Raw genomic sequence first — 25,250 nt, forward strand, 5'->3', positions numbered from 1 at the left:
AACACCCACCCTCCGGCCAGGAGAGTCGCACCGAGGCTAAAAAGTCGCACCGTTTGTTTCCTGCTTTCCACCATTTCTCCCACTTCGTGGTCTCTCTCTCTTTTGGCATCCGTCCGTCCGTCCGTCCGTCTTCCCCGAAACCCCGAGAGAATTTCTAGGGTTCCGAACTGCGCCCGATCAGCCGGGCGGATGAGGAGGGGCGGCTACCCCGATCGTTGCCTGGGGCGGCCGCCGTTCCGGCCGGAGAGACCGCTTTTCCGGCAAGAACGGCTGCCCTTCCGCCCCCAACCTCAGGCCTACCATAGGCACTGGCAACAGCCGCCGGCGCCTCGGCCCCGCTTCGTCGTTGTCCTAGTCTGTTCCCCTTCCACCCAGAAAGGCCTCTCCTCGTCGTACATCCGCGACCTCCTCGTCTCCTGCCCTTCCACGCCAGAGAACTTCTTCTACTCCCAGGGCGCCGTCGTCGGAAAGTTCATATTTCGGTGCTGGGCCGATGCCCTCGAGGCCAGCGTCTACCTCTGGGGCCGCCGACTGGACGGCGCCCACCACCTGACCGCCAAAATCGAGTCCTCCACCGGTCTCCTCCCATCTCTAAAGGCCGAGGAGGAGAGCCGCCTCAGGGCCCTCTTCACCGGTCACATCCGGGGCCTTCTCGAGTGCGAGGCGGTCCGGCGGTGTGAAGGGAAGATCGAGCAGGTGGAGCATGAAATCAAGAAAGTGTCGGGGAAGCTCACGAAGCCGATTCGGCTGGCCACCATTGGGAAGATTCAGGACACTAGGAAGAGTCTGGAGGCAGAGAAGGAGCAGTTGGAGAGCAGGTTGAAGGAGTTCAGGGCCGCCATGGAGTGTCTTATTGCTTACCTCAGTGAGCAGCAGGAGGTCTGTGAGGAGGAGGAGGGGAAAGTCGAGATTTTTAAGCTTCAAGGTGAATTGGATTGGAGCAGGATCCACCATTTGATGGAAAGGGAATGCCGCCGGTTCGAGGATGGGTTGCCCCTCTATGCTTGCAGAAGGAAAATTCTTAGCCACATATTCTCCAATCAGGTATTAGCTTTTGTCAGTGTAGTTGCATATCTTCCATATGCTTAATTGTTTTACTTGCTCTCTCTTTCTCTCTACATGGAAGCGTGATTACTAATGGGTCTTAGTATAGTAGTATTTCTTTTCCCACCGCTTGGTGATTGTGTCGGAGTGGAGTTTATATCCAGAGTTTGACCTCTCTCTACGCATGTTATGATAACCATGGCGATCCTAATAGAATGTTGACATTTTGTCAAAGGCCTGGTATAAAATGTTGTCAATTTAAGTGAGTTTATTTTGATCCATGTAGCAGTCCCATATAAATGGGATAACGCATGTTGCTTAAGGTGTATAAACAAGATTTTAAAATAGAAGAAGGTAATGGAATTATTTGCTGTTTATCTTTCTGCTTCTTTTATATCTATGTAGCATGTTATTTTCAGTGGTATTGGTTTTTATTGAATTAATGACCTGAATATATATCTTCCTAAGCAGTGAGCAAATGTTTTGTTTGTTAAGCATCTTCTTAATATTAAAGTCACATGATTATTTGAAAATCATCATTTTGAAGAGTTGGTTTCATGAAACTTGGTCAGATGAAAATTCTGATATGGGTCTCCATGATGCTGCTTTTATCTGACTTCAATATGGGATACAGTGTTGGCACGTTCCAAGGTACCTGTCTTATGTGAAAAACAATGAAAATGAAGTTGAACTGATTGTATCATTCTTTAGAGATAATCTATTTCAAGGCTTATGATGATAACTTAATGCCAAGAATTAAGTACGTAACGGAATTAATTGAGATACAGACTTCAGATTGCATTTTGCAACCCTGATATGTGGTTTGTGATGTAGCCTGATAGGATCATGCTTTGATTTGAGGAGAGAGGAAGAAGAGAATTAGGATAAAAATGTAGAGAAAAAGGAAAAAGAGAGGGATGATTGTGAGACGAATCCACTAACAAAAATTTTGCTTCTTTTGGAAATCAATTATCCTATTAAAATATTTAAGTCTCCTCTAACTTCATCGAGAAGGATAAGTAAATGACCAAAAGACAGTCCTAATAAAAGCAAAGCTTTCTAATCTGACCTATATCAAATTAGAAATGTTCTGACAAAAACTATTAAAATCGGACTTGGTATGAGCCAAATACTGACTTTCCTGATTAAAAAAAGATTTCCTAAACAAAGATTTAAACTCCCAAGTTTCAGGAGTTTGATGAACTGAGATTTTAATTTTTTAAAAATAATTTTCAGGCCCTTAAGTAACAAAGAAATATGTTAAGAGTAAACTGAAAAATGTAAAATCTAACTTTGTGGACCTTGTTTCCATGATGTCATTGTGCAGACCAATTTGAGTCCTTCTCCAATTGCTCAATCTTGGCTCAATGTGATTTAGATCTGTGTGGTGTACTTAACCAAGGATATAAGGAAATAACATTGTGAATTTATTGTTGTTGAAGATAAATGGATAGTCATATTGAATATCTTTATCTCCAGTGTTGAGTCAATGCTTACATTTTGCATTGGATCATCAAACTGGATATTCAAGATTTCGAAGATCTGCCCCCTAATAGATGGCTCTTCTGACGTCTCATTTTGACTAGCCAAGTTAGGTGAAGATATAGTCTTGGGATATGTGGTCTTAATAATATATATTTTTTCTAAATTCTGATCTAGTTGATCTAATTAAATTCAGATTTGTTTTAGCATAGCTTCATGGAGATCTACTCTTCCCAAGTCTTCTTGAGAAACTTGCTCTCAAGCACCCTTGCTGTGGACTTCCATTTCCTTTTTCTGGTTAACCACATTTTGTAGCCATAGGAATGATCTTGCTGATCAGCCAGGGAGGTTTTGCCTCTAATACCAAATTGATGTAGCCCCAGAGACATGTTTATAGGATTTTGGTTCGAGGACAGAAGAAAAAAATAAAGACAAGAGGAGAAGAAACTGGAAGAAAGAAGAGAAGACAGGAAGGTGGATTCCTCTAGAAGAAAATTTTCTTCATTCAGAAAGTAATCATTATACTGCTTTTTTGACCTCTAGAAGAAATAAGAGAAGATATAGAAATGCATTCTTATAATCAAACCCATTATCAAACTCTAATTTGTTTGAGAAAAACTACTAAACATGACTCCAAGTTAATCAAGATATTGTTTTTTCTAAACCATAGAACTAAGCATCTAAGACTCAAGCTAATCTTAAGCATCATACGAATTAAGATTTTCTAAGCACTTTCTTTTCAAAGAACAATCAATTTGTAAGTGTCAAAGTTTTATTTGTATATAGTCTCTTCTCCAAAATATGAATAACTCCAAGGCCTCAACTGAATGTATAAAACAAATTCAGGATTCGTGTCACTATGTTTTGTCAACAAAAGACACCAAAGTAATTGCAAGTACTTTCTGCAAACATGTACATTGCTAGTAACTCCTATCTTTTGTATGATTTTCTAGTCTTATATAACTAACTCATCTGAGGAGAAAATATGAAAAGAGTCAGAATAAGTTTGTCAGTAAATTATAACTGAGTTTTAGGTCTATTTTGTGCTTGTAAATTTTGGTGAGAGCTTCATTATTAGTGTTCTGTCATTGAGTTTCAGTTTTGCGATGTCGAGATATGCCTTTTGGAAGCTTATTGACAGAGTCTAGATTGCCACTGATTATGGCTTTATGTTGAATTCCAGAGCTTTCCTCATTTGAGTCTCCTTTGAAACTACATCAAGACATTCTCCTTCTCTTTGATTATCTTAGACACGGACCAAAAGTATGTTTGCTTGTGGAGATTGTATACATATGGATTTTTCAAATAATGTCAGAGGCTCAGAGCAGTCACTGTCTCTGCTAAATATCGTGTTGGTGTTTTAGATTAACTATATGCTTCACCTGATCTTTTACTTACCAATGAAAAAGAGAAAAGATGTTGCTGCTAATTTTTTTTTTCATGGTGGTTCAGCCATAGTTCTTGTATGGGGAGTTTTGGACTTCAAGTTGATTTGTCATACCATTGTCTTTGAGACATGGATTTTGATGCTTTTGCTTTTAAGCATTCAGTTTGCAGTTTTCCTCTGGGATTGTTCTGATATGAAGTTGTAGAGGTGCTTAAATAGAGTTTGCTTTTGGGCTGCTTCTTTTGATTTCCAATCTTTATCCAGGGGGTTAGTTACAGCACATTCAGGTGAAAGTGAACATCAAGTTTCAACATGTTATTCTCGAGAAAGGACAGCTGTTACACTAACTTCTATAAGCAGAAGAAATAGGGGCCAGCATTCTCTGTAATTAGGCAATCTCATCTCATGTAGTTCAGGGTTTTGTATTTTTAGCAATTTGAGGTTATATTAACATGTAGTTGATTTATCCATGTGAGCATATAAAACCTTCATTTTTTGCTCCAGAAAAATTTAAACATGTCAGATTATGCTTTACAGTTATTAAAGAAGAAATTTGAGATATAATCTTTGGATGATCCTTGATTATCTAAAATGTGGTCGCTTTGTTGAGCTTAATTGACCACTGTGAACTTCTTGAGCATCATCCTGAGAAATATCTCAACCTGGAATGCATATCCTTCTTGGAGGTGTTTTTATGGATTCATGTGATGAAAGATTGAACAAAAGATGAAAAATGAATATATTTTTGCTGTGATTTGGTTTTCATTGGGGAATAATGAACCTTTTATGCTGAAGACCTAAAGTTCCCTAAAGCGCAACCTTAATCACTCTATACATTCCTTGATATCTATTATCAAATTAGGCTGCCAATTGTTATCTTGAGTCAAGATAGTGCTCCAAAACATTGGCAAAATAGTGCCTCAATGATTTCTGAAACAGGCAATCCTCCAATATAATTGACTTCTAGTAAGACTTCTATCCTAATTAAGGCCTCGATAATGACTATTTTGATGATGAATATAAAAAGAGGATAAATTTGACAGCAAATTACAATCAACCATTCTTTAACCCCTACCATGTTTGAAATGGAATAAGAATTGTGCTGTAATATTTCTAGAGCCTGCTGGTAAATTTGAGACTAGCTCACTCTTGGGTTCTTGATATGATGGATCAATGGCTTCACATGGATCATTGTTTGGCTTTTGATTCATGGTCATTGCAGACAAATAGTCGCATGATTGTATTTTACTGCTGGATCTACTTGCTAAAAATTGTGAAAGAATTTGGATCAAATCAAATGGTAAGCTTGTATTAGATATGTTTCTAGAGATATTTCTACAGAATTTGTCAACATCACTAAATAGTTATTCAGTCACTTTTCTGTCTTACCCTGAATTCGTGAAGATAGGATAATATACAATCAGTCAATTCCAGCTGCTTATGCTGCTCCAGTCCTTGTAACTATAAGCTTAGCTAGTAACTGGTTGGACTTTTCCGGATAGTATTTGATTTTTTGTTAGATACTTATTCAGCATGAGCTTTGCTATCTCTCTTGTCACGTCTTCTATATTTAAATTGATAAGTTCAAACATAGAGATGCTGGGAGTAAAATTAGCAGATGATAGTATTGTTTTAGATTTGCATGTTTTTTTTTCAGATGATTGTGCATAACTTTATTGACATTTATTTAGTTATTTGAAATCATATGACAATTTTTGACCTTGAATTGCATGCTATGTTTTTTGATATTCCTTTTTTTGTCTTTTGTCTTTCTATTATTGAAACCAACATGGATGTGAATTCTTTCTTAGCTGTTCTGAAGCTTCTTAAGTGATTGCTCATGCATTTGCAGTGCCATAATTTATTATAATCTGACACCATGCAAATTTTTCAGTGTCATTTATGATTAGTTTCTCAAAATATTTTTGATGTATCAGTTGCTGTGTACCTCTCATGTTTAACTGCTGGACAACCTTTGGGTTCCCTTGGAAGGGTTCAATCTAAATTATTCCAGACCTGCTGGTATATTGCTACTGATGAATATGGTATAATGCTGTTTATCTAACAAATAGCCTGACTGTTAATGGAAACATTTAATTAGTAACATTGTTCAAGTTCACTTAATTCCTTCCCAATGAGAGTCATGAAACTGTTTTACTTGAACAGAATTAGATAAATGGTGGTTTTGAGAGTGAAATTTTAGTTCTTAAGTTTTCTTTGATTTTGATTTCATAGGTTTTGGTTTTGATTGGGGAGACTGGTTCTGGAAAGAGTACCCAGTTGGTCCAATATCTTGCCGATGCAGGACTAGCTGCTGATGGATCAATTTTGTGTACTCAGCCTCGAAAAATTGCAGCGATATCTTTGGCACAAAGGGTTGGGGAGGAAAGCAATGGGTGCTATGCAGACAATTTCGTGATTTCTCATCCCACCTATTCATCCTTTCAGAAATTCAATTCTCGGTTAATATTTATGACTGACCATTGTCTCCTGCAACATTGCATGAATGATATGAGTTTGTCTGGTATATCATATATCATTGTAGATGAAGCTCATGAAAGAAGCTTGAACACTGATCTTCTTTTGGCATTGATTAAGAAGAAACTACTTGAGAGATTAGATCTACGGCTTATAATAATGTCCGCGACTGCTGATGCAGGCAAACTTGCAGAATATTTCTATGGTTGCTACACCTTGTATGTCAAGGGGAGAAACTTTCCTGTTGAAATAAAATATATTCCTGATATATCTGCCCCCACTATCTGTACCACCACTTTGACGCACACTTCTGGTATTTATGCTTCCTATGTTGGTGATGTAATAAAGATGGTGCGCATAATTCACAAGACGGAGACAGATGGTTCCATCCTTGCATTTCTAACTTCTCAAATGGAAGTAGAATGGGCTTGTGAGAATTTTCATGATCCCTCTGCAGTGGTGCTGCCGATGCATGGGAAACTTTCTTATGAGGAACAAAGTCGTGTTTTCCAAAAATACCCAGGAAAGAGAAAAGTTATTTTTTCCACTAATGTAGCTGAGACTTCTCTTACCATCCAAGATGTTAAGTATGTGGTTGACTCTGGCATGGTGAAGGAGAGCAGGTATGAGCCTGGCAATGGCATGAACGTGCTCAAGGTTGGCAGGATAAGTCAAAGTTCTGCTAGTCAACGAGCAGGTCGTGCAGGTCGAACAGCACCGGGCAAGTGTTACAGGCTTTACTCAGAATGTGATTTCTATTCAATGAAAACGCATCCGGAACCTGAAATTCGCAAGGTTCACCTTGGAATTGCTGTTCTGAGAATTCTTGCTTTGGGCATTAAGAACGTGCAGGATTTTGAGTTTGTTGATGCTCCCAGTCCGCAGGCAATTGACATAGCTATGCAGAATCTTGTCCAGTTGGGTGCTGTTACCAACAATGCTGATGTCTTTAAACTTACTGATACTGGCTGGTCTTTAGTGAAATTGGGTATTGAACCACGGCTGGGGAAAATTATTCTTGATTGCTTTGGCCGTGGTTTGAGAAAGGAGGGCCTTGTTCTTGCTGCTGTAATGGCAAATGCTAGCAGCATATTTTGTAGAGTTGGCAGTGACGAGGATAAATATAAAGCAGACCGTCTTAAAGTTCCATTCTGCCACCGTTATGGGGACCTTTTCACACTGCTCTCTGTTTACAAGAAATGGGAAGATAAACGTGAAAATAAGAATAAGTGGTGTTGGCAGAATAGCATCAATGCTAAGTCAATGAGAAGGTGTCAGGAGACTGTAGTGGAATTGGAAAATTGTCTTCAACATGAACTCAACATTATCATTCCAAATTACTGGTTATGGGATCCAGATAAGCCCAATTTGCATGATCAAATATTGAAGAAGATTATACTTTCATCCCTTGCAGAGAATGTAGCTATGTTTTCTGGATGTGATCGAGTTGGTTATGAAGTGGCTCTGACAGGTCAACTTGTGCAACTTCATCCATCGAGTTCATTGCTCATGTTTAGCCAGAAACCAAACTGGGTAGTTTTTGGGGAAATTTTATCAATATCAAATCAATATTTGGTTTGTGTAACTGCAGTGGACTCTGAAAGCTTGTGTGTGATCCAGCCTCCTCTGTTTGATATTCAACAGTTGGAGAGCCGGAGGATGCAGATGAATGTGATCCCTGGAGTTGGCAGTAATCTGCTTAAAAGGTTTTGTGGCAAACACAATCAAAACCTACAGAGGATTATTTCGCATATCCAGAAAGTTTGCATGGATGACCGTATTGGTATTGATGTTGACTTCGGAAAAAGTGAAATTCAGGTATTTGCATCACCAAAAGATATGGAGAAGGCTTGTTGCATCGTCAATGATGCCTTGGAGTATGAAACAAAATGGTTGAGGGATGAGTGTGTTGAGAAATACTTATTTCCTGGCAGGCCTGGTAGTTCTCTCCCAGTGGCACTGTTTGGCTCAGGTGCTGAAATTAAGCATCTAGAACTTGAAAAGAGACATCTAACTGTGGAAATATCCCATCCAAATGCTCATGCTGTAGATGATAAGGAAGTTCTTTTGATGGTTGACCAATGTGTGTCTGGAATAGCTAACTATCATAAATATGCAGGAAATGGACCAGAGGGAACAGATAAATGGGGCAAGATAACATTTCTTAGTCCTGCGGCTGCAGAAAATGCTGTTGCCAAGCTGAATGAGGTAGAGTTTCATGGTTCCCTGTTGAAAGCTCTTCCTGTAAGGGCAGTTGACAATAAGCTGCTTCCATTTTCTGCAGTTAGAGCCAGAGTTTGTTGGCCTCGGAGGCCAAGCAAAGGAGCTGCACTTATTACATGTGCTGGAGGAGAGGCTGAATTTATTGTCAGAGACTGCTTTGCGTTGGTGGTTGGAGGTAGGTATGTTAACTGTCAGGTCAGCACAAAATACAAAAATTGTGTATTTGTAACAGGACTGCCAAGAGATGTATCAGAAACAGAATTATATGATGCTTTTTTAAGTTCAACAGAGAGGAAAATCCTTGACATTCACTTGTTGAGAGGAGAACCAATACCCAACCCCCCAGGTGCTACTTGTAGAGAAGCACTTGTTAGAGAAATTTCTGCTTTTATGCCTAAAAAGAATTTTCGTGACCATAGTTTCCAGATTGAAGTGTTCAACCCGGAACCAAAGGATTATATGATGAAAGCTATAATCACATTTGATGGCGGCCTTCACCTTGAGGCAGCAAAGGCTTTGGATCACATCCAGGGGAAGGTACTACCTGGTTGTCTCTCATGGCAGAAGATACGGTGCGAACATGTGTTTCACAGCCATCTATCTTGTCCAGCTCGTGTCTATTTTGTCATTAAGAAACAACTGGATTCTTTACTTGAAAGCTTCCAGCAGCAGAAGGGTATGTGTATATTTCTTTTAACTAAATAATTTGACTTGTTTATTTACAAATATCTGTTTCCCTTTGCATATCTCATTCCTGTTCCTATTGTGAAAATAATGGCAACATTTTTTCATTTGTGCTTCTTACTGCGCTAAATCATGCCAATTTTTCTACGATCGTGAATGATGAGCACTGCTTTTGATTCATGTCTTTCTCACTCACAGTGGCTGAATTTATTCTCTGCTACATGAATTATTATTTCTTGTAGCCTTATTAAGTTAATTAAGATTAAAGAGCCTAGTCTCTAAAAGCTTTAAAGCGTAATCTCTTGGTATCCATATGTCACATTACCTCTCTTTTGGAATTACAAAGATGCTAATTGTTTATATGAGATCAATAACAGGGACTATGTTCTTTAAGATACAATTTAGTCCAGCAAGCTCAAAAATTGAAAACGCAATTGAGTTCTACAATGGTGAACAAAGTCAGAATTCTTACTAGTCAGGTGAGAAAATTTGTAAAATAAGGTACCCATAAAAGGTGTATGGAAAATGAAGATATTTAGCAAAGTTTGAAAACATTTAAACAATTGTTTGCTGGAAGTCAAGAATCATTCAGAAATATACATAAATTGCTGAATATGCTTTCTTTTAGGTAAGAAAATTTTAACATGATTTTGATAAATCTAAACTCTAGATTGACTTTACCTTTGTTAAGTATGTGAAAGAGTGGTTTTTCTTATTTTCATGTGATATGATGACCCATAATCCATGAAACAATCATCTTAGTTAACAACTTATAGTCGAATTACCAACAAATTAGAGTTGAAACTGCAAGAAACATCACAAGTCGTGATGGTGCAAATGGCAACGTGCATTAATTCTGCAGCTAGAATGATGCTTAATATTCTGAAGGTTAAAGTAATGCATGTAAAAAGGAAATATGGTGGTGGAATGTGTAGTTCTGATGACAAACCGAGGACAAAAAATAATATCTTCAACTGTTTGCAGAGAACTTTAATTGCATATATTCTAAAAGAAAAGGATTTTAAAAAGAGAGGGTAGTAAACTACTATGACAATCTGCAATCTCAGTATGGTGCTCTATAGATTTCCAATGCAAGTAAACCTTCTCTGCAGGACAGGGAAACTTGAAGTAAATTTTGTCTTTTAAGTAGGCAACCATTAAGTCTTTAATTTTATATATACTCTTGTCATAGTTACTTCCTTGTGAGATTCAGTATGCTATGACTGCACACCTTTTAATTCATCATGCACCCTATCATTAAGAAATTGCATTATGTGATCTTAACGTCCAACTTTTCTATCACACTCTGCAGGTGTATCCTATAATCTGGAAAAGAATGATAATGGTTCTTGTCGAGTGAAGATATCTGCCAATGCCACAAAAACTATCGCAGATTTGAGGAGGCCTCTCGAGCAGTTGATGAAAGGCAAGACCATAAGCCATCCAAGCCTCACTCCAACCGTGCTTCAGTTACTCTTCTCCCGGGATGGAGTGGCCCTCTTGAAAGCTGTGGAGCGGAAGTCTGGAACTTACATTCTGTATGACCGGCAGAACCTAAATGTTAAAGTGTTTGGACCTCCGAAGGAGGTTGCTGCAGCTGAGCAGAATTTGGTGCAATCACTGCTATCCCTCCACGAGGACAGGCAACTCGAAATCCGTCTCCGGGGTCGCAACATCCCCCCAAACTTGATGAAAGAAGTGGTTCAGAGATTTGGACCAGATCTTCAGGGGCTGAAGGAAATGGTGCCTGGGGCCGAGCTGACCCTCAACACCCGATCCCATATAATCAATGTTCGAGGAAACAACGAGCTGAAGCGAAGGGTGGAAGAGGTGATCTCTGAGGTGGCACTATCTGTTGATCATGCTTGGATGATCAAGCAGCCGTCGGGAACCTCTTGCCCCATTTGCCTGTGCGAGCTGGAGGAGCCTTACAGGCTTGAAGCCTGTGGGCATGATTTCTGTCGGAGCTGCTTGGTTGATCAATTGGAGTCCACCATCAGGTCCAGAGATAGCTTCCCTATCGGTTGCACCAAGGAGGGTTGCAATGAGCTCATCCTGCTCGTGGACCTGCGGTCTCTTCTGCCGTCTGAAAAGATGGAAGAGCTCTTCAGGGCCTCTTTAGGTGCCTTCGTGGCTTCCAGGGGCGGGGCCTACCGCTTCTGCCCCTCACCCGATTGCCCGTCTGTGTATCAGGTTGCCCCCAAGGATGCAGAGGCTGGACATTTTGTTTGTGGGGCTTGCTCGGTGGAGACATGCACCAAGTGCCATCTTGAGTACCATCCTTTCATATCTTGTGAGAGATACAAGGAGTACAAGGAGGACCCGGACCTGTCGCTAGTGGAGTGGCGCAAGGGGAAGGAGTACATAAAGGACTGCCCCGCCTGTGGTTACACAATTGAGAAGATCGATGGTTGCAACCACATCGAGTGCAAGTGTGGGAGACACATTTGTTGGGTGTGCTTGGAGTTCTTCAGAAGCAGTGATGAGTGCTATGGTCATCTTAGGTCTGAGCACCAGTACTACTGATCTAATGAACAAATGCAGCGTAAATATATCTGTAAATCTGTATATATGTCCGTGCATAATATAGAAATACTTCATCTCGCTGAAGCCATCATTGACCATCTGTTCTCGTACTAGCAGTAATCTTTCCTCTTTGTGCATATATATATATATATATATATGCAGCGGCTAGACGTGAACTCCATACTGGAACGCCCAAGCACAAGGCCAAAGCCAAACACCGTGAATCGGTAGGCTCTGCGTCATCCTCATCCTTCGCTTCTTCTTTTAGGTCCTGTTTTCCAGTATCGGGACGTCAATCTCGAGGAGCTTCACCCACTGTGGGTGGGAATGCAATCTCAACTCCTCCAAGATCGGCACAGCTATCTGTTTTTTTTGTTTGTTCGCAAGTGAGGCTGCCATCGCCTCTCACCTTGCCCGTGTTTGTGACAGCTGCCGGGCTCTTAACAGGTTTGAGTTCTCGTTTCTCCATCTTGCTTTTTCTGTTTTTGGTAAAACTTCCATCATGCTTCAATCCCAGTTCATTATCCGTTTGATCGCCTCTGCTGCCAAACTGGAGAAAATAATCTTTTCCGACGACAGAAAGAAATATGGAACTTGCATTGGTGTTATTGGCACTGTTTTTGTACCAGAATAGCATGGATGATACCTCTAATCCATCTCTTGTTATCATATCCCTTGAGTGAGAAGCTGTTGAGGTGGCGTTTGGTATGAAGTGATGATTCCAAGATCATATGGGTGGAGGGGATAAGATCACCACATTTGGTAGCATCCGAATGATCCTACGTGACAAAAATGCTAAAGAATCCCTGGACCTAAAATCACCATCCAACCCAAGTGCTGTTAAACCTATCTTTGAGGACACGTTTAAAAAATTACCCTAATGTAGTGATGCTAGGTTAAAATTTAGAGATAAAAATGCACCCAATTCCCCTGATCCATTCAGCCCTAATTAAAATAAATAAAATCTATAAAAAATATTAGAGGTAGTTTTGGTATTATATGGTCAATAATTTTGGATTTCTAAGATATATCAAACAAATTAATCATATTATTATCAAAAAAATAAAGTAATCATACATATCCCAGGATCTTTGTGGGGACCCCATTTGGCTTATCAAACCCTATTTCGGAGAAGGTTGAAGGTCATGGTCTGGGTGGAGGTTATTAGTTGAGCTCTCCCTCTCATAATGCTCCCAATTGCCAATCGGTGTGAGCTTGTTATGAGTTGAGATCCTTAGGCAAGAGAACGTGATGAAGTTGTTACATATATGGATTTAATAATAAGGGAGGAATAAAAGTCTTTTCCCATTTGCCAGGGATGAAGGGAAGGGGAGGAATGGGTTGGTGTTAGGGCTGACAAAATATGATCCGATCCGTTAATCCGATCCGTATTCGATCCGTCATAAATAGGTTTGGATTTAGGTTAAATAGATTCGGATTATAAATGGGTCGACCCGTTTAACCCATTTAATAAGTGGGTTGGATATGAGTTTTAGATATCTGACCCATTTAATCCATTTAATCCGTTTAATATTTAGATTGTTTAATCTATTTTTGACCCATTTAATCTGACCTGTTTAACCTATTTAACCCATTTAAGATCCGTTTAATCTGTTTAAAACATGTGTTTAACTTGTTTTTGATCCATTTAACTTGATCCGTTTAACCTGTTTAACTCATTTAACCTAATTTTTCTGGCACTGATTTTGATGTGAAGTCCTAGGTTGCTTGTTGGACCATGATTTTGGACCCAGATTGGAGACCGACTGTGTAGTTGGAGATTAAAGATATGACCATAGAGAACATCACGCATGTTTTCTTTCCATTGTGTGGGTCCTCCAGTTGGTATTCTTCCAAGTAGAACCACCTTCTTGTCATGCTTTCAGTATAACATCATTACTGATCACGCTCTTCATTTATAGAAGATATCTAACTTCAAACCCTGCTGGTGGTATATTTCTTAGAAAAAAAAATTATTATTCGTACTATTTAAACATAAACACCGCTAGATTCAAATTTTGATCTGTCCTGTTCAATCTCTCACCATTGAAATTTGATGGCTTTGCCGCAGTTGTGTTGGTGCAATCATCATCTGCAATTGAAGTTAGGTGGACCCAACAATTAAATCAGCAGGAATTTGTTGTACCAGCTTGGGAAACCTAATTCTCTACCTATTTCTTAAGCTTTCTCCTATTATTAAATTTTCTGAAAGAATTGTTTTTTTTTCATAACTACACTTAAATTCATCGTTGCACCTGCTCTGGCTTCGAATTAATAAATGAGGTTTGACATGATTCCATCAACTTCTGATTCTGCTGTCTTCAATACTCTATCCAATTTTTTTTTTATAGAGAAGAAATCCTAGAACTACTCCTAGGCATTGTAATTAGAAGAGCTTTCAGTTTACTTGGTACCTAAGCTTTGAGAAATGTCTTGGACCCACAAGATAACCAAAAAGAAACGACTTCAGACCACGAGTCTCATGTTAGTTGCAGATTTATAAATTTTGAAAACTCCCAGAGATTCTTGGTAAAAAATATTCCAAGTCCCCTTAAAGCTCCAATTCATAATCCTGATACTTGGAGTCTTATCTGATAACCTATCTAATAGCTCTGTTAACCTATCCAATAGCTATGGCCTTTCAGTTTTTCTTTCTTATCTATTTTATCTGACAATCTGCCCTTTGCTGTTCTTGTTAAACACATCATTTGCTGTTGCTTGAACACACACACATACAGAGAGAGAGAGTATGAAACACAGTGAGATTTGAGAGAGGTGGACAAACCAAATTCTTGATACAGCACCATCTTGTACATTTGATAGGGACCTTCATACTACCATGACAAGGAGACTCTGTTGCCTCTCAACAAATCTCAATAGAACACTGCCAAAAACAAGTAGTAGTTTATTTTTCATACAAAAGGATGGATCTGGCTTGAATAACATCTCAGCAAACTCCCATTGGAGCTCGATGAGGAATTCCCTTCCTCCTCTTTGCCATCCTGTTTGTCACCATGGTGGAAGGTGGTGTTGGTGGTGACATGCAATCAAGTGGGAAGTTGTCATTATATGAACATTCTGCTTGCTTGTTTGAATCATCCCCAATGTTTGATTCAGTTGACATTTGCCTCTCATTAAAATTTGTTGCATTTGAAGAAGTTCTTGCCAACTGCAACAACCAAGAAATGTTTAGATTCTTTCTCTTCTTGTTGATGTGAGGAACAAGTCAACCATTGGCTCAAAGGAAAATAAGGAAAAAACAAATGTACTCGAACATAACCAACTCATTTACCCAAATTTCATGCTTGTGTGCATTTAGTAATTATCACATTCCAATCATATACAGGTATCATCAAGTCTGAAATGGAACAAATAAGAAGTTTGAGTTTGAAAGCTTTTTTTCCTAATATAGCTCATATTTTCAGAGAATTCTGATCAGGAGGCAACCCAAGACAAAGGGCAATTAATCAAATTAATCCATTGTCAATGTGCACTTTGGAACCATGCATTTAACAACCTTTGGGTTTTTTTTTTTTTTTAAAGGTACATCATGTTTGCGTTCTTGGCAAAGTAGAAAAAAACATTTCCACTGAATTTGATCATCACCAAAGTAGTATTTTGTAATGCATGCCAGGAGGACCATATCGATGGTTTTCTCAATGGGTGGAGCATAGTTCATGCTCTTCCATGAATATCAAACTTGTAGCTACATTATATTCAACCTCTAACCATTGGCTTGAATACTGTAATCAAGCAGGGGAGCTAATGCGATGCTCTAAAAACACATGGGAATCTGATGCTCAAACAAAGCTGGTGGAGTTGGTGAGAACTTCTGTGGTCCATCTACAATGTAGGAGAGGATGGACTTCTCTGATGTGCAAGGCCCAACCCCAGCCAATCCATGTGTGAATAATTTGAGTGCGCATGATGCAGCAGCATTGCTCCCCAGGGAATTCCTGTGGATAGCCCTTCATCTGCCACTTATTGGCACATGAAGATTAATTCATAGGATAACATGTTTGCAAACATTTCTGCTCGGAAATCTCAGCATATCGGTGAATGCTGGATGGATGGAGGTCTGTTTCAGGCCACAGACCTAAGCTTTGTTAGGGCTCTCTGACTTTGTTAATGGAATCAATGATGAAAACTGGCCTAACCTACACCAGCAGGCAGTTCCTGGCTTTCTCAAATGAAACCTGGTTAGGGGTCTGTCGATGAGTCATTGTATTGCTAAACAACAGAAAAGAAAATTTAAAGCATTTGTAATGGCACTAGTTTGGTCCAAAATTATTGATAGATGCTTCAAAAGGTTCCATCAATTGGGTGGGCATAAGATAAAGCTGTGCATTCAGTGTTGGGTAGGTAAAGACACCCAGAATGATTGGTGGGGTTCATTGTGATTCCATTTCAAGTGGTGCGCCCTATCCCAGTTCCCAACAAGTTGTGACACTGATGACTAGTATGAAAAAATAGCCCAACCTCATTGAAAGTTTAGTTTTCCTGTCCAATTTCAGCCTTATGGGGGCGTTAACAAAGACCAAAAAAAAAAAAAAAAAAAAAAAAAACAAGAAAGAAGCCACCAAGAAGGCAATGCTCTTGTTACCTTGCACCCCAGAGAGCAGAAGGTGAAAGCATCGAGGAGACTCCTTTTACAGTGATGACAAGTGTTGGTCACGCCTTTCCCGATCCCTGGCCGTGGCCGCTCGTTCAAGAACACAACCTTTGCACCATTGATGATGTATGTCTGCACCCCTGACAAGTCCAAGAACTTGTTGATCTCTGCCACTCTGATCACATCGTGGTAGGATGATCGCCGTATCTATATTCCACTTAGACCAAAGAGTTAATGGGAATTATGGAAACATTCATAGGTCCCCGCAATATAGCGTTTAAAAAGAAGCATGAAGAGATTATAGAATGTGGATTGGATGGATACTTGGATGGAACGATGACCACCGTGGTAGATGAGGCAAGATGAGCACATGGCGCCATTGGTGCAGTCCAAGCAGTACATGTTGCATTCCTTCTTGTTAGAGTTGGTGTGGTGCTTGCAAGGGAGGAAGAAGGTGGTGCGAAGGAGGGGGTAGAGCCATGGGGGCCTCACCTTATCTCTCTCTGGCTCCACCATTCCCTGTTTAAAAGAGCTACAATGTTGAAACAAAGCAATACGACAGGGATTGAAGACTGTGGGAAAGAATGGATGAGGGCTTGTTGAGTTCTAAGGTCGAACCATGGGTTTGAGAAGATGGTATTTGAGACGGTTGTAGAGAGGAAAAAGAAAAGGAGGTTAGAGTGGTCCTCTATGCATTGAGAGGGAGGAGAAAGTCTCTCTGATTTATGTGGAAGAGTTGGTGGTGTATATATTGTTTTGAGAAACGTTAACAGTATGTAATATGAAAGTTTTCTACACGACCCACTAAAGTCATGACCTAAAAGACAAAATTGCTACGATGAGTTGATGGCAGAAATGTGTCATTTTGTCTAAACAATGATTGTTGTCTTGAAATTTTCTTTGAACCAAGTGATAGATTGGTGAATTATTATCTTGGTGCCCTCAGCTACATTCTAGAATTTTTATTTCCTAGTCCTAGATGGGATTAGTTAATTAACATTTAACATACTGTTTGGTTTCTTCCCTCTCATATAATTCTATAAAGTACTTGAAGTAAAGAAATAAATAGAAGGACATCTATCTGTCACACCTTAAAGATAGTGTGGATGCAAGTACTGTAATTTCAAGATTGAATTTGACTCACATTATACCATTTCAAAAGCTTAATGGAATGAAGTTGACCTCCATCACCATTTTCTCCCAAAACATTGAAGGAACTCATGCCATCTCCATTCTTCTTATCTTTTCTTTTCTCAATCCAGTTGTTCTATTCTCGTTCCGGCTGGTTACTTCTGTGGAAATAATTGATTCTGTATAAGTTTCTAAAGATCCATTCCATGCTTGTAAGTCAACTTTTCTTTTGCAAATTTCAGCCATCTTTAATCTCTGGATGGAAGAGGCTGGGGAGCCATGGAAAAAGAAGACGCAATAAAGAGCGAGCTTACGTTGGATTCTTGACCCGATCCTTTTAAGTCATCTAGCATATTGATTAGGTGGTGATCAAAAATTTTATTCAGTAGTTTCATCACAACTAGTAATCAGGTAATGATTTAATAATATCTCTGAAATTTCTTTAAATAATGTTAGAAAGAAGGAGGGCAATGGTGTCCCCCTTGTGTTTATTTGTTTGGATACTCTCATCATGTTCATAGGATTTCATAATACCGTCGTGCATCTACATCATTATGTTGTTGTGATGCATCTCAAAACTAAAATTCTTCTTCTGTCACCCTAATATCATTTTATCGGACTTGTCTACCAAATTGATTATATGTGCATCAGTATGTGGATATAATAATAATAGTTTTTCCTTTTTCTTTTTAAACTTTTAATATTTGCTACAAATGCTAGATGAATCTTGATCTTTTTCTCTTTATCAACTAACTTTTTAATATTGAATCCATAACTTTGGATAAAACTGCAAGACTACATGGCAACTCTACCACCACCACAAATGTTGGAAAAATAGCTGAGAATAAGAAACATCCATGATGCATGCATGTTTATTGTGATAAATATAGCTTCAAACATTTAAGGGATGAGAGACTATACGGAAATTTGGATTTTTGATCATGTTTTATTGGAAATGTTAAGAATAATGCAAATATGTGTGTGTGTGAGAGGGAGAGTATATATACAAAGACCTTTCGGTAAATGTGCAAAAGTACATTAAATGTTGTTTAAAAGTCAGCACTGTAAATTTTATGTTTCTAAAACAAAATCTCTTGATTAGAGGATGCATAAATAATTTTAAATTTTGAATAATATTTATTTTATTGTTACACTTGTTTTGCATTTTTATAATTGTCCCCCCTGTTCTCTACAGCTTTATTCCTTCATCAAAATTTTTCTTGTCATGTGGCCTCTTGAACCCTTTTTTTTTTTAATGATATAGCCTCTTGAATCTATTAATTTGCTTCTTTAACACAAACATTTTAATAGGTTTGATTTGAGACAAAGAAGTATATAAAAAAAGGTGAAAAAAAGTTCAAAATACTAGAGGACCAACCACCTAGAGACTTATTGTATGGTGCACATTTCTAACCACTATGGTGTCTACTGTTTTGACTTGGAGATGAGTTAAATGATACAATCTCCAAACCATCTAACTTTTTTGAGGGGAAAAAAAAGCCTAAACTATGGCTACCACACTAAAGTGCATTGAGAGGAACGGCGGACCAGATAAAAATAAAAACCTTTTGAGCATGGAGTGGTGTAGACTTGATCAAAGGGTTCAGTTATGAAAATGTCGTACTTTAGCTGGATGTTGATTAGTTTTATATTATGTGCTCTATGCATGGTTGTTGAACGCCTTCCAACCATCCCACCTAATGATTTCGACAGCTTCAGTTCTGCTATTCCTTATTTAAGCCAAGATGCATTGATCAATCTATTGTCATATTAAAAAATAAATTCTAGACCCACCACTATATTATTATGAGTTAACAATACATAGAACATCTCATTATTACAAACTTATTTTGGGGTTGCCTGTATGCATCTTTTCTCAACATTGATTGCTATCTTGCATTGGATCCTTTGTCAACAGAATGGGAGAAAAAAAAAAAAAAAAAAATCTAGCATTGGATCCTTCATGATTTTTCTTCCAATTAGTCATCACTAGTACTTGGTTCCATCCCCTGATACTTTTCTTCTAGTTGTATTCAGATCTCTTTCGGTTCGATTTTGACATGCAATCCGGACCATCTCAAATAGCTATTGGTAGGTTTATTTTGAGCACTGCATCATCTATCATAAATTGAATTATTTCTAACTTTATCTCTCCGACTCGGATGTTTCTATCCCTTCTTCTCATAGAAAGTTTTAAGGCCAGTCTTATTCAACTAATTTCTTCAGTAGAAGAATCAAAATTCCACTTTTCAAATAATGGGAGCTAAGGATGGACGGATGAGAAATGAAATGAGCTACAACAAATTGCGTGCAGGCAATTGAATTGTTTATCACGTTTTCTTTTTTTAATAAGATAAAGCACTTGTACGAATAAATTTAATATAAATACAATCAAAAGAGCTGAGAAAAAAAAAAAAAGAGATGGCAGAACAGCAACAAGGCTCTTAGAAAGGCTAGTAAGGCCTTTTGGGTCGGACGTTGCAGTTCAGACTCGAGAAATTCTTGGCCCACTGTGGGCGGTGTAGAAAATCCAATGTAAAGTACATTATTTTATCCGATTGATTCATGCAGTCATCATTTTTCAACATATTTAGGTTAACTTTTTCATTTAAAAATTTTGTATGATGAAAATATCTCTGTCCTTTGAAAAAAATTATGACATCCTGTGATGTATTATAACCCATGATATTATAATATGGCTCAAGATATCATAACATGGAAGAGGTATTTTTATCCAACCATTTTTCGATGCATATTTAATATTTGTAATTTTACTTTTTCGTTTGAAAATTTTGAATGACCAAAATATTCATATTTTTTGAAAAAAATTATGACATGCTGTGCATATTATGACATCCTGCATTATATTATGACATCCTGTGGACAAAAATTATGACTTTCTGGATGTAGGATGCTATAATATGGACATAGGATATTATAATTTTATCAAAGAATAGAGATATTTTCTTCATACAAATATTTTAAACTAAAAAATTAATCTGTAGATATTAAAAATATGTTAGAAAATACTGACTATGTGGATCAATCGGATAAGATAGTGCGCTTCATGTCTGATTTTTTAAACCACCTATGGTGCACAAAGAATTTGCCATTCAGACTCTAACAACGTATATTCATTGCAATATTTTTTCTATCATAGGAATAGCCGGAAATCAAACAAGCACATAATAAAGCTAACCCATGTAGCAAAGAGTATCTTATTTTGACCATAATCAAATTATTTGTGAAATAGCTATGTTCATTGCCAGAATAACATTTTATTCTGTGACTTTTTTGCACTAACTCAGCTGGCCAACAGGACAACTCAAATCTCATATAAAAAAAATAAAAAATCAAAATATTTAAATTTTAAAAAAATTAAAAAATATATTTTTTAAATTTTAATCTAATTTTATTTACATTCTTGTATTTTAAAAAATATTAAACTAACTCTTCTAATTATCGATATGTTCCAATATGATCTAGTCGTCTATCTTTATTAATAAAATGAAGTCACGTAATCATTACATGATATCATTATTTTTTAAAATAATAAAAATATTCTTATCTCTATCTCCTTTCTTCTTTTTATTCTCCTCTTCAATTGATCTCCTTCTCCTCCGGTGACCCTCTTTCTCCCTCCTTCCTCCTCCATTTCCTCTGGACCCATATCTCTTCCTCCACGGTGTTTCCCTCCACCTCTACTCATTCCTTCACCACCTCCCCCTTTCTCTTCCTTCCTCTTTCCTCCTCTCCGATTAATCTCCTCCTCCTCCATTGTCGATGTTCCTTTTCCCTCCTCTCCTTCTTTTTCATCATTTTTCCTCCTCCATGGTGGCTCCCTCCACCTTTATCCATTTCTCCACCGCCTCTCCTTCCTCCTCCTCCTCCTCCCTCTCTGATTGATCTTCTCCTCCTCCATCGCGACATCTCTCTTTCTTTCTTTTATTTCTTTCTTCCCTTCCTCCTCATCCATTTTTCCTTCTCCGTGGAAGCTCTCTCCACATCTGTCCGTTCCTCCACCTCCTCTTCTTTCTTTTTGTCTTCATCCTTCTTGCTTCCTCCTTTCCAATTGAGCTCCTCTCCTCCCTTCCTCTTCCTACTCCAAGCCATCCATAAGTAGCCATCCTTTTCCATGCAGCCCCTCTTCCTTCTCCTCCTCATCTTCTTCTTTCCTTCTCTCCCTTCTCATCCTCTTTCTCTCTCCTCTTTCTCCCTTTTCTCCAATTGATCCCTCCTTCTCTCTTCCTCCAATTGATCCCTCCTTTTCCCTTCCTCTTCTTCCTCTTCTAAACCATTGATAAGCCATCCCCCTCTAGACGGCTCCCTCCTCCTCATCCTCTTCATTTTCTTCCTCCTCCAAGCTCATTTATGAGTAAGATATATTTCTGTCAATTGAAAAAAAAAATATTTATTAATAAATAAATAATTAAATTATACTGAAATATATTAATAATTTAAATAATTAATTTAATAATTTTTAAAATATAGAACATATAAATATAATTGAGTTGAATTGGAGGAGTGTCACTTTAATTTTTTTTTAAATATTTATTGACTATTAATTCATCCTAACGTTCCATCCTGCACTGCACCGCACGTGCCAACTGCTAACATGAGTCCGCACGAGAGTGAAGCACTGAAGCCTCTTGCAGGTGGACGAGACAGACGTCCGCCACGTGTGGTACATCCCGACCGTAGGCTCGACGGGCCCGCTATCCGGTATATCGTTGCCTGCGCCTGCAAGCCCTGCACCTCCCCTCGTCGGCCCCGCCGACGGCGGTTGCCTCTTCCGCCCCGCCGACTTCTCCTCGGAAAGCTCCTCCGCCTCCTTCCCAAGTGCGGCCCCGCCTTTCACCTCCCCTGCATCGTTACCTGGCTCCGCTCCCACCTCAACTTCCCCCCGCTGCCGTGGGCTCCCCCATCGTCGCCCCGGTTACCACTGCTGCCGCTGCTCTCCCTTCTCCTCCTCTTCCTCCTTCTTTTTCTTCCCTCGCCTCCGCCACCGATCTGGTGGACGCCAATTCAAGTTCCTCTCCTCTGGCGGAGGATACAGATCGCTGCCTGCTATCGGATACCAATCGAGTGGAACATGAAGAGGAAACAAAAAGCGGAGTGACAGAAACTGGAAATAGAACTGCGATTGACACAATAGCGGTGTCTTCTTCTACGTCGCCAAGCTCGCAGTTTTGGGTGCCAAGTGATCTGGGGGAAGATGGGTTGCAACTGGTTCGCAGTCGGTCTTCATGGACTCATCCTCCCTTGCCGCTCCCCTCCTCAAGGCAGATAAGGAGGAAGGATCCAGAGAGGAGAGAAAAGACTCTGACTTTGAAGAAGAAAGCACTAGGAACAGGGAAAGCAGGGGAATGCTTCAAAGGGAGCCTCTCAGCAGAAGGATCCTCAAGAAATGTAAAGATCTCTATCAAGCAGCGGCAGGGTTTCTTGTTGTCGAGACATGAACGAGGCCGGAGTGCAGTTCTTCCATGGTGAGAAGGACCATAATGTAATTTTCTGCTAGTTTACGCTTCAATGATATCCTCTCAAGTTCCTATGATAGAGAATTTTGAGAATAGGGTGTGTTCTTAGCAAGCTGGGAGCTGCCTGTCTCTCTTGATACGACTGTGTACAGATTTGAAAGGTGTAAAAGAAATCTTTCCTTGCTTTAGGTACTGGATAAGCTACTCTTATGGTTGCGAGCAGAACTTTTGAGTGTCTTGTAGCAGTTTCCTGAATGAATGTGTGGTTTTATTCAGATGAACCAGCTCTATCTCTCTTGGAATTGGTAAGTTAATTTTGAAGTCGGCGAAGGCTCTTTATTTTGCATTATAGACACGCTTCATTGTGCTGATATGATATGAATGAATGAAGGATCTGTGCCGGCCTTCCTTATATGCTTGCCTTCTTGATCATAGTTAACTAGTGATGGGCACAATTTTGGAGGCTCTGATGTTCTGTTAGCAGATATGCCATATGTTATTTCCATGCATATGACCAAGCAATAAGAATGCTGATCTAGACTATGAAAGTAAAGCAATTTACCTGCTTCTGTTCACTTGCAACCAAATAAAATGTTTTTTGTTCGAAATTATCTTGACTTTTAAGGCTGAAGTCATGAACAATTTTTCATTTTGCTTATCAATCTTATCTAAATCTGCACATACCCAACTGGATAATATGCATGAGAATGTGAAAAAGGATGAAAGATTGTTGTTAGATGGCAAAACCTAATTGTTTGATTTAACAGAATAAGTTATAATTCATTAATTTTTTATTAGTTGGGGCTTCCTCAATGTTGGATTTGTTTTATATTATTTATGTTCACACTTCATAATGGTTTTTCTTTTTCAATGCAAAGCCTTCAAAACAATCATTAAATCTCTGCAAAATTGTATCCATACTTTTCTAAGTGCAGATTATTTATATTAAATACATCAGATGCTTAGTGGAAATATATATAATGCCACTTGCAGGACCTCTTCTTTAACTTTTGGATTTGATTGGTTTAGATGTTCTCGAGTCATACGCATAGTTGCTTTTGCATTTGTAAAGCTTAGTAGAGTATGAAAGGCTAATGATAACATTTTGTCTTGTATTTTCACTTCTTATGCTTTATATAGAACTTTGCACTACAACAAGTAACACTAACGATCTGTGATATCGTATAGATGGTAAAATGCATAACTAATTCTTTTTCTTAATGCTTACTGATATATTCTCATAAATATGGTTGGCAGCATATTTTCATGGGATGATGATCACTTTTTATGCTTCTAAATATAACTTGTCTCATATTAATGGTCCGGAATGCATGAAGCGATCATTTCTTCAAGTCACTTTGGTTGTTTGGAGTGTTGCATTAATATTTGGATTCATAGATAGTGGTTCTGTTAATTTGGATCATTTCCTGTAATATTCTTGTTGGCTTCAAATGACGAATAAACATGTTGCTTTCAGACCCCCTCTTCTAGATATATTTGGTGCTTTGGAGCAAACAAATTTTAACATGGAATAAGGTGCTACACAAAGTATGTAGTTGCCAAGTCAGTGACTTTAGGACTTCCTACAAGACAAATTGCAATGCAGCCCACCTCTGTGTAAAGCTGCATGTTGACAGTGCATTTTGTTCTCACAGTTATTTAATTTGGGACGTAATTTTATAATGATGACATGATGCATGTTTCTACTTGTCTTTGAAATTTCCTGGCTGTTGGGAAAAATTTGTAAACATAATTTTGCAGATAGAGATTGTTGGTTGTAACCTGGGGGTTGAAGATGAGTTTGTGATCAAAACAAAGTTGCATCTTGTGGTTGGTGAGAGTTGTTGAGCTCTGTGTGATGGTTCTAAATGTTGCTTATGTACATGATTTATTGAAAGGTAACTGGCATGGTGGCAATGTCTAGAGGATAGATAAATTCCCAATCATGCATCATTTTGGAATATCCTGATCACATGAATGAACTGCAGCATGATCTAGTTCTTTTTATCAATTCATTTTACAATCATCAATAACCTTGATGCATCTTCTAGCTTTTGACATCAACCAGGTTGGGGCTATAGAGCTGGGGATATTCATAAAACTTGACAGATTATTTTCATAGGTTTTAGATTGGCTATAGGATGACTATCAAGCTTCATCAACTCTCTTTAATGTATGAGTACAAGAATGGCTATTGCATGGTGCA

General features: G+C 38.6%; 3 protein-coding genes across 4 annotated transcripts; 2 read left to right on the plus strand and 1 right to left on the minus strand.

Annotated features, from left to right (window-relative positions):
• Window positions 1-11,908, plus strand: LOC105048650 (ATP-dependent RNA helicase DEAH12, chloroplastic). The gene is made up of 3 exons (XM_010928038.4): window positions 1-1,044; window positions 6,149-9,290; window positions 10,611-11,908. Exons 1-3 carry the CDS (start codon window positions 190-192, stop codon window positions 11,822-11,824), a joined length of 5,211 nt encoding a protein of 1,736 aa, XP_010926340.1. The 5' UTR covers window positions 1-189; the 3' UTR covers window positions 11,825-11,908.
• Window positions 11,909-14,539: 2,631 nt separating this feature from the next.
• Window positions 14,540-17,163, minus strand: LOC105048651 (protein RGF1 INDUCIBLE TRANSCRIPTION FACTOR 1). 2 transcript variants are annotated; one of them, XM_073261339.1, is made up of 4 exons: window positions 17,055-17,163; window positions 16,761-16,955; window positions 16,428-16,643; window positions 14,540-14,993 (listed from the first exon to the last, which is right to left on the minus strand). In XM_073261339.1, the coding sequence occupies exons 1-4, from the start codon at window positions 17,055-17,057 to the stop codon at window positions 14,772-14,774; spliced, it is 636 nt and encodes a 211-aa protein (XP_073117440.1). In that variant the 5' UTR covers window positions 17,058-17,163; the 3' UTR covers window positions 14,540-14,771. The 2 variants fall into 2 exon arrangements, with proteins under 2 accessions (XP_073117440.1, XP_010926341.1); XM_010928039.4 differs by having other exon boundaries at window positions 14,542-14,993; window positions 16,761-17,143.
• Window positions 17,164-20,282: 3,119 nt separating this feature from the next.
• On the plus strand, window positions 20,283-23,393 carry LOC105048777 (uncharacterized). Its single transcript, XM_019851709.3, has 3 exons — window positions 20,283-20,291; window positions 22,269-23,053; window positions 23,234-23,393. The coding sequence occupies exons 1-3, from the start codon at window positions 20,283-20,285 to the stop codon at window positions 23,274-23,276; spliced, it is 837 nt and encodes a 278-aa protein (XP_019707268.1). The 3' UTR covers window positions 23,277-23,393.
• Window positions 23,394-25,250: the final 1,857 nt, after the last annotated feature.

Source organism: Elaeis guineensis, chromosome 7 (assembly GCF_000442705.2).
Source record: "Elaeis guineensis isolate ETL-2024a chromosome 7, EG11, whole genome shotgun sequence".
Lineage (NCBI taxonomy): Eukaryota > Viridiplantae > Streptophyta > Magnoliopsida > Arecales > Arecaceae > Elaeis > Elaeis guineensis.